This window comes from Pseudogymnoascus verrucosus, assembly GCF_001662655.1.
Source record: "Pseudogymnoascus verrucosus strain UAMH 10579 unplaced genomic scaffold scaffold_6, whole genome shotgun sequence".
Classification (NCBI taxonomy): Eukaryota; Fungi; Ascomycota; class Leotiomycetes; order Thelebolales; family Thelebolaceae; genus Pseudogymnoascus; species Pseudogymnoascus verrucosus.
In genome coordinates, this window is record NW_017263657.1 from 748606 (window position 1) to 757589 (window position 8984).

General features: G+C 51.6%; 3 protein-coding genes across 3 annotated transcripts in view; 2 read left to right on the forward strand and 1 right to left on the reverse strand.

The window, feature by feature from the left end:
* Nucleotides 1-347, forward strand: part of VE01_02241 (uncharacterized protein) — a gene marked incomplete at both ends in the record, with an annotated part of 996 nt that extends 649 nt beyond the window's left edge. The window contains one exon of the mRNA XM_018271752.1: nucleotides 42-347. Within this exon, the coding sequence (XP_018133584.1) occupies nucleotides 42-347 (306 nt within the window). The remainder of the gene's footprint in view (nucleotides 1-41) is intronic.
* A 1390-nt stretch (nucleotides 348-1737) lies between these two features.
* On the forward strand, nucleotides 1738-5515 carry VE01_02242 (uncharacterized protein; the record flags this gene model as incomplete). The annotated part of the gene is made up of 5 exons (XM_018271753.2): nucleotides 1738-3063; nucleotides 4197-4407; nucleotides 4478-4546; nucleotides 4603-4945; nucleotides 4999-5515. The coding sequence occupies 5 exons, from the start codon at nucleotides 1738-1740 to the stop codon at nucleotides 5369-5371; spliced, it is 2322 nt and encodes a 773-aa protein (XP_018133587.1). The 3' UTR covers nucleotides 5372-5515.
* Nucleotides 4896-8727, reverse strand: VE01_02243 (uncharacterized protein). Its single transcript, XM_018271754.2, has 3 exons — nucleotides 8472-8727; nucleotides 7038-8397; nucleotides 4896-6987 (listed from the first exon to the last, which is right to left on the reverse strand). Exons 2-3 carry the CDS (start codon nucleotides 8290-8292, stop codon nucleotides 5510-5512), a joined length of 2733 nt encoding a protein of 910 aa, XP_018133586.2. The 5' UTR covers nucleotides 8293-8397; nucleotides 8472-8727; the 3' UTR covers nucleotides 4896-5509.
* Nucleotides 8728-8984: the final 257 nt, after the last annotated feature.

Sequence of the window (8984 nt, forward strand, 5' to 3'; positions counted from 1 at the left end):
CGGATGAGCCAACTGCCACCACAATCACTGACACCGCTGAGCCTACAACCACCACGGAAGAGCCAACTGCCACCACAATCACGCACACCGCTGAGCCCACCGAACCTACCGATGAGGCGACTGTCACGGTGACGATCTTTACGTGTGATAATGTCACCCCGCTCCCACCATCGACCGTCGTGACCCACACGAACGGGACTGGTATCGTGCACCCGACTGGTGGAGACACCAACACGCCTGTTGGTCCTACGTCGACTAACATCCCACCCATTCCTAACGCTGGTGGCGCGAATTCGGCGAGCTTGGGAATGGTGGTGTTGGCGGCTGCTTTTGCTTTCATGGTTTGAGGGGGGGGTAGTTGATGGGATGAGTGTTTGAGGAGGGGAGTTGATGGATGAGAGTTTGAGATGACGTGTTGCGTGCCTGGTGCCTGGTACCTGGTGCCTGGTATCTAGTGCCGCGGGGAAATGGGGTGATGAAATGGGACGAGAATGTGATGATCTGACGATGACGAGGCCTGGCGTTGGAGTCTTGTAACTAATTTGCCGATATTTGCGTAATATCCTAATATTCTAGCGCTTTCGCAACCGGATTCCCAATAAAGTGAAGAACAAAGTAAAAAAAGTCTGCCACTTAGCACTCGTTTCCCACACGTCCCCCCCCGCCTTTGTTAGCTCCCATCTGGTAAAAAAAATCCACGCCGTTCCAAATCAATCACCCCATCCCATTCCAGCCTCCGCTTCCCCTGGAACAGCCGTGTCGCCGCGTGTCGCCGGCGTGGACTCTAAATCCACCTAACACCTCTAGCTCCCGCATGTGCCTGACATCCATCCACTCACATCGCTTTCCCCCCTTTTTCCACCCACGTTTCGACAGCGGGAATCACATCACCACCCGCTGTCAAAACATGGCACTTCCCCAACATCGTGTGATGATGGGGGTGGGTTACCAGGAACCAGGTACTGGTTCGGCTGGTGTGGAAGCTAGAAGGTGGTTTTTTTTAGTAGATAGATAGATAGATGGGTGTAATGGGATTTTTTTCGTCTCTCTCTCTTTTCTGTTTCTCTTCCTTTGTGAAATCATCACTTTATTCTAATTGTCGATTTATCGACAATACCCTCCGTCGGATTTTATCAACTTGCTCCCTCTGTCGATACGCTCAAGTCCCATAGCATCTATCAACTCCTGTCGACAGTACGGTGACTATCTACTATTATAAGAAGGATAGCAACTATTACTCGTTCCTACGAGGACAGTTACTGTCACATACAGTTATTACGACAGTGTCCATCTCCCTCTGCACACACCATATCACCTCATAACTATCATAACGAGCATAGTGCCTGTCGCCTTTTATAATAACGACAACACCTCACAATTCTCATAAAGAGCACAACGCCTCACAACAATCATAAAGAGCACAGTGCCCATCACCCTCTATAAAATTTACAACGCCTCATAATTATCATAAGAACGACAGCACCCATTGCCTTTTATATCCACAACAACACCTCACAACTCCTACAAAGAGAACAACGCCTCACAACCATCTAAAAGAGCACAGCACACATCACCTTCTACAAAACTCATAGCGCCTCACAACTCCTTTAAAGAGAACACCACCCATCGCCTTCCGCAAACCCAACAGCGCCTTACAACTCTTACAAAGAGTAGAGCGCCTTACAACAATCACAAAGCGCACAGCGCCCCTTATCAACTCCACACACGACAACCACCATGTCAACCCCCCAACCGCCACCGCCGCCTTCCGGCTCCCCAACCTCCTCCGACACTCTCCCCCGCACTCCCTCCCCAAAGTCGCCTTCCATCTCCGCGCCACCACAGACCCTCAACTTCCAACCGCCCGGCATAATCATCACCTCCGCCCCTGAGGAACCTTTCATCCGCTCTGCCGCCCCCTCGCCATCCTCTTCGCGCTTCGCTGCTGAGGAACGAAGTCGTCGATCTGCGGCGCCGTCGCCGGAGGAACGGTCTCTGAAGACGCCGTCGCCGTCGCCGTCGCCGTCGTTGACTGGGGCTGTTGTTGCTGGCCCAAGTCAGGGCAGTCGGTCACGGTCGTCGTCTATTCTCGGCGCCGGTGTGCCGCCCCTGATACCAGGGGCTGGTAATGGATATTCTGCTGCCGGTGTTAGTGGCAGCATGCCGCCTCCGCCGGCACCGACATTGATACCCGACCCCCCCGGCTCCACGCGCTTAGCAGCGTTCCCGAGAACAAGATTTTCCTCGCACCATGTCGAATTCGAAGGGCGCCCCCCGCAGCAGCCCGAACTGCTGGCAACCCCGCTGTCCTCCTACTTCGAGGGCAGACACACCGTGGACCCGGCATCGATCGCGGATTCGGGACGCAGCAGCAGCAGCAGCAGTCGCCCATACAGCAGAAACGCAGCGATGGTGATCCCGCAATTATCCGGTCCGGCATCGCAACACGGCGGCGATCCGTCGAGCTCGGGTTTCCAGCGCTCTGGCCCGGTTGTTGGCACGGGGACTGGGCAGAATGAAGATGCGGTGCCGAGACGGCGTGGGAGGTCCGCTTTTGAGCGGGTTCAGGATTTCATGCGAGGCGCTTGCATGCCTATTGCAGGGCGGAAGAGGGGGCATGAGGAGATGGAGGACGGCTGGGCGTTGACGGGTATGGTTGGGGACGGGGTTGGAAATGGGTTTGGAAATGGGCTCGGAAATGGGAATGCGAATGGGTTTGGAAATGAGAATGGGTTTGTAAATGCGAATGGGTTTGGGAATGGGTTTGGAAATGGGAATGAGAATGGGAATGAGAATGGGGTTGACGGGTATTTCCATGAGGAAGATGGAGACGTCGACATGGATGGGGCCAATGCCATGGCCACCGACGATGCTGTGCATGGGGATGATGCCATGGATGGGGCCAATGCCATGGCCACCGACGATGCTGTGCATGGGGATGATGCCATGGATGGAGACGCCACTATCCACGGGGCTACCATGGATGCCGTAGAAACCGGCACCGAACACACCGAACCCCAAAACGGCTACGAAGACCACGACGAAGCCCTTGCAACCGCACCAGTATGGCCCCCTTCCATGCACACCACCCACCATCCCACCCCTTACACTCCGCACAGGTCTGCCCCCCTGCCGGACCCCCATCAAATGGTTCCGCCAACCATCCATTCCGCTGCAACCCGCGTCAAGACCCGCGATTATAGCGGGTCGATACAACTCCCCCGGCCGGAAGCAGTGAGTAGGGAGAGAGAAGGACGGTATGGGAGCTTGGGAGAGACGCTTCCGTGCGGGTGTTCTTACGGGGAGTCGTTGGGAGAAGAGGGGTGCAGCTGGAAGTATTGTGAGGAGCATCAGTGTATTAGGCAGGAGGAAGAGGATGGGGATGAGGAGGATGGGGGAGAACCAGAGGAGGAGAGAGGGAGAAGTAGGTATAGAGATTGCTAGGGGGTGAGTTGCGGGGTATGGTTTGGGGTTACGATTGATTCAGTTACGAATATGGTGGGATTTCTTAATATATATGGTAAGAGGGTTCCAGTACGATTTGGAACACGGAAGTTGAAGTTTTGGGGTTGATGGTGTCGAAAGGTTTTGTTGACGTTATTTATCGTCCTGCATTTTTGGTTCATATGGTGGGGTTATATTAGGATATGGAGCAGGGAAGTTGGAGTTTTGAGGTTGATGGTGTTGAAAGGATTTGATGAAGTTATTTATCGTCCTGCATTTTTGGATTATATTTAGATCATACTGCGCTTCGACGTGCGGATCTTACATTTATTTTTCAAATATAACTACCACTTCAAGAAAGAAAAAGGTTCGTTTGCAAACTCGTTCTCGCCTTATCCTCGGTCACGAAGTTTAGCGATAGCCTCCTTCTTGCGGGCGTGCATCTCTCATATGATATAACGGACGTTGCTCAGCTGCGCGCCCCTGACTTTATCTTCTCCCTTGTCGTCGTCAGACTACCAGCGACTCCAAACACCCCAGTCGCCGTCATAAACAGGGGTGTGACAGGAGTAGCGCGGGAAGCGACCCGACCCGCCTGACAGGGCACCCCTGAAGCCAAGAAACCCGCAGCCCTGCAGCGGTCAGCTCGGGCTCCGCAACGACGACGCCCACCATGCCGTCTACAGCTCCCAGCTCCGTTTTCGACGTCGCCGACGAAGGCGCAAGGAATTTCCGTAGCTGACGGACTGCAGAGGCAGCTCGCGGATCCGATCACGATGTCGCGGAGGAATGCGAGCACGCAGGGAAGCTCGCCAGCTGAAAGGTCGCAGACGAGCGTAGTCGTCAGCAGTGAAGCGCCTACATTGAAGGGTTTTGCTCGTCTTGCTCATCGTGCTCGTATTAGTCGTCTTGCTCAACTTATTCGCATTGATCGTCTTTCTCGCCTTGCTCGTGCTGCTCTTTGTATGTACCCCCCCCCCCCTCCAGGGGTTTGCGTGGCTGAGATGAGTTGCTAATGAGCTATCTCTAACAGATTGGTTGCCGTTCTTCGGCATTCACCATGTCTTCATGATCACCATATCCATCTCTATCATCTTCCTCTGTACCTGCCCCCTCTTCTCTCCCCCCCGGTCCCCCACTAACCTCATCACCACCCAGCCATCCTTGTCGCCGGGTGCACAACTACAGGCCTCAAAGATGTATACCTTCTCTCCCTCTCTTACCAACCCGCCCCTCCGTCCTCCCCCCCCGCATCGCAGCTGAGCCCATCCCTCTCCACCACCTTCGCCAACCTAGCTGGCAACTCCACAACACTCCAGGTCCGCGCCGGCTACATTGGGATGTGCATCAGCGCCGCGCCAGGGAACTGGACTTGTTCGCGCGACGCCGATGCACTGGCTCGCGCCCTGAATGGGACCCGGAGTGGAAGCAGCCCGGACCCACTGAACATCCTCTGGATCGCCAAGACCTTCCGCGACACCATCGTCTTCGATGGGCTCATGTTTGCCCCCCCTCACACCCCCACTTTAACCGCCTGCTAACTATCATCTACAGATTTGCCTCCATCGCGCTCATGGTCATCAGCCTCATCCTACTAGTGACCTATCCTCAATGGCATACTAGTGAGGACGACGACGGGTCTGAGGTCGAAGTGCGACCTTTTCCGTCGCGCGCTGTGTCGAAGATAACGCTTGTAGCGATTTTAATCGCGGCAATCCTCATGATGATCTCGATACTCTGGCAGCACGTGGCGACGGCAACGGCGTCGAGTATGGGCGGGAGCTTGGCGTATGGAGCCGTGAGGGGCGGGGTGGGCGCGGCGGCTATGGTGCTGGGATGGGGGGGGGGATTTCTGGTTGTCGTTGCGATGTTGGGGATCTTGGTTATGGTTTTGAGTATTCAGACTATTCAAGCCATAGAATATTGATGACGTGGTGCCAGGCAAAGCGCTGTAAAAATGGGCGTAAAAGGCTAATAGACCGTGTAGTGTAGAATATTATTCTATACATAGCGTATTATGGTATTCTTGTTTTAGAGCTCGCCTTGGCATCTCTTTTCCGTAGACCTAAAGGGAACCCGAACCCGAGCCCGAGCCAGAGGCATGAGTATAAGTAGTACTACCATATCTATCATTTGAACCCCTCGCTGCTGACACAATCCTCCACATAACATTGAGTACGACCGTAGTCACGACAAGCAACACGATAACCGCAGTTATCGCTGCCCTTATTCCCGGTGCCAGCGGCCTTGTCCATATAACGGCGAGAGGTACCACGATGAAAGAAACTAGACTAGCACCAACGATAATCCTACCAGGACGCGACGAACTGATCCACGTAACCATTGCTCTGTGGTTGGCAGCTAGTCCATGGGCTACCATATGTCCCGCCCATCGCACAAACATGGATGCTGGTACGTTTCCTTGTTTGAGGGGCTGGCGCTTGCTCTGGGCGTATATCGCAATGCTCTCTTTGTAAGCCTTGATCAACCGATGTAGCCAGGCACTCCTAATGGTGAGTCGAACAAGATATGAGAGAGCGATAAACCCAGTGCCCAAGACAAGAAAGATCCAAATCGGCGCTGGGGTGGCCAGTTGCTCGACTTGCATCCCAAACAGTGTGGCAGTAAATGATAAGGGGATGAAGAAGAAGGCTAGCTCTGTTAATTTTGTAACGGCCTGAGCTTCGGCAATAGATCGTCTGCTATCAAGTAAGGCCATATTTGAGGTTAGTGACGAGGACGCTATTTGAAGTCTTTGGATCATATCGTCAATCCCAGTTGATAGGTCTTTAAACTGGCCCTGAATGTCAGATCCTCCTTTCACACCGAGTAATTGGGTGAAAGTAAAGAATGATGTTATAGAACGTTTGAGTTCTGGCAACTCAAGCTGGGCCCGAGCTATAATCTGACGCCACATGACTACTCGATCCTCCATCTTCGCGTCACTTAGCATATCGAGGTTTATCTCGTCAAGAGTCTTGTGCAAGTGACTAAGTAGGTTTATCGAATCTTGTTGTATGATGTGATATAATGGCGTAGTTAACGCAAAATGATGGTCGTCTCTTCCCGGAGGCATTGAATCTAGCCATTGGCAGAACTCGTCCTTCGTAGACGTGGTATTAAACAGCTGGCGGCCCAGTTCATCTAAAAGTGGTGCGTGGCGAAACGCTTCATCGATACCAACTGCTATGTGCGCTCGCGGGACAATCTGTTGGAACACAGGATGTAGGCGTACTAGGTTAAGCACCTTCACCTTCACCTTCTCAAATGCCTGACTCAGTACAGAGGCGGCCTCATCGTCCTGCTTCCTATCCTTGCCACTTGGGTTCAACATTTTCTGTAGCTGTGTAGTACGTTTTTTAGAAGCACGTTGGGTTTGAAGCTTTTCAGCTAGCTTCCACAAATGTTCGGCGTCTTCCGCAGGATCAACAAAAGAATCATCAGAGTCAGAGCCGTCTTTGTCCGGGCGATAGACTCGCGCTGCTTCTACGACTTGCTCAACTCCTTCTTCTATGACTGGCAGTGGATCAAGGACTAGGATCACTATCATGGGGTAAGCAGTAGTTCTTCTTCTTCGGTTATTAGTCACCTACCAATATAACAATCTCTGCCATCAAGCTTTTGGCTCCAGATAGTAGCTCTCTCTTCCCATCCACAGATCCTATCATCTTCAGCTGTTATCGTTGGGTCAGTCCACATCTCCCATTCAGACCGAAATATATTCGACTGGGTTTGATATACAAGGCCATCTCTGTCGTAGTCTTCGCTGCGCTTCAAGCGACCCTGTGTCGGATCAAGGAGGACCTCCCGGTCCCGAGTAGAGTATGGAGGTACGGGACGTCTCTGTACGGGTCGATACCACTTAATAGATGCGTGTGATTTTTTCATCTTTGCTGTAGACCAGGTGTGTGCCGGCTTATCATCATAGTTCGCTCCCTCGTATCCTGAATTTATTAGGTGCTCCTCAAAAACTTCTGGGCTGAGTCCAAAGAGGTTCCCAAGAAGGTTGATAATCTGTGGCGCTAAATCCGGTACTATGAGTAGCCTTTGTTTGACGTTCTCTGGAATCTGACCAATTGCCCCAAGCCTACGTATATTATGGCTGTCGTTGCTACCAACAATAAACTCAGTTGGAGAATCTCGGAAATTGTCGGAAAAGTCAATAGATGTTATGTTTGCGACATTATTGTTGCGTGACGGTACGCCATCGAGGACCTTATAAAAGTGTCTGAAGACTGGAGACGCGCGGATAATCATATCCGAATACTTAAAATGGCGAAGGGTAGGCTCCATAATTGTCGGGAGAGCCTTGGAATTACGAGATGTATTTCCCTCTCTAATAATGGCGTCTAGAGATGATCTATCTTTCCATTTGATGTTTTGTGGATGTGATTGCCCACTTTCATCCCCGCTTAAACTATCAGAGTCGGAGTCTGGGAGTCGGATATTAGCTTCCGGGAGATCCAAAACCGATCCATTGACGCCATTTCGTCGTATTGCATCTATAGCATATTGATTCATTGATTTTCTTCGTTTCTTTTTTGGCTTTAATATCTTGAATGTAGAGGCTTTCAGGATCGGCCTGATTTCAATCCTTTCAAGGGGTCCCAAACGATATTCTGGGTGTTTCTTGGGATCTGAGACAATGAAGAAAGATTGTTCCCGTCGCCCCCCCGCCCCCGCCTCTCGTCTGTATACAGACATAGACTCATCTCCATCAGAATCCGAATCCGAATCGCTAGGATAGCCTGTGAAGTTTTCGCTGGCCTCCCTGCTGGATCTAGACATTGAAGCATTTCCTTGCAGCGCACCAGACATCTCAGGTGGTTCTGACCCCCTCATCCTCATAACGTGGCTAGGGAACAATAAGATGTTTCACACTCTCACTCAAATAACGAATGGTAGCTGACGATCTGGTGTGCCTCCGTTTCCCTAAGCTTGGGCAGTCGTCGTCTGGGCCATATTAACAGGTGGTGCTAGCCGCTGTAGTCTCCCTCGGCCACCAAGAACCAGAATTTATAACGTACCTCCTTTCCTAGGCGGGTGAACGAAAGGCATATCGGAGTCGTGGGGATTTTGAGGTTCAGCTGAGCTATCCCAATGAAGCTGCGCGTAATTTCCTTGACAGGGGTGTACGCCACCAAAACGGCAATCACGGGGGATTAGGTAGTTGCACGACGTTGCAAAATATCTTAGTGATAAAAGCCACAGTCTTTTTATCCATAACTACCTTTCTCTCATCCAGTGTTTAGTATGGATAAGTAGAAAGCACGATTGGTTGATATACACCGAAGAATACAACTGCCTCTTTTGTTTATCTTACGCGGGTACCTTCCCGGAGTTTGGGTTAGGCACAGGGGTGCGGGAAGGCACGGTCCGCTTGGCGCTATAACAAAAGATATCTCTACGAGAACCTCTAGTGAATAGAAATTATTTGCGAAATGCCTTGATTTATTTACAATGTTATTTTTATCAGGGGAGCCGCAGGAAAAAATGGCGGGTATGATGTGTATACTAGAGGGTATATGCTATGCATATGT

Bases quoted from the DNA above. Each gene is read 5' to 3' on its own strand.
- VE01_02243 (XM_018271754.2), bottom strand. From the start codon at position 8,292: ATGAGGATGAGGGGGTCAGAACCACCTGAGATGTCTGGTGCGCTGCAA. The intron at 6,988-7,037 runs GTAGGTGACTAA...ACCCCATGATAG, and splicing joins TGGCAGAGATTGTTATATTG to TGATCCTAGTCCTTGATCCA.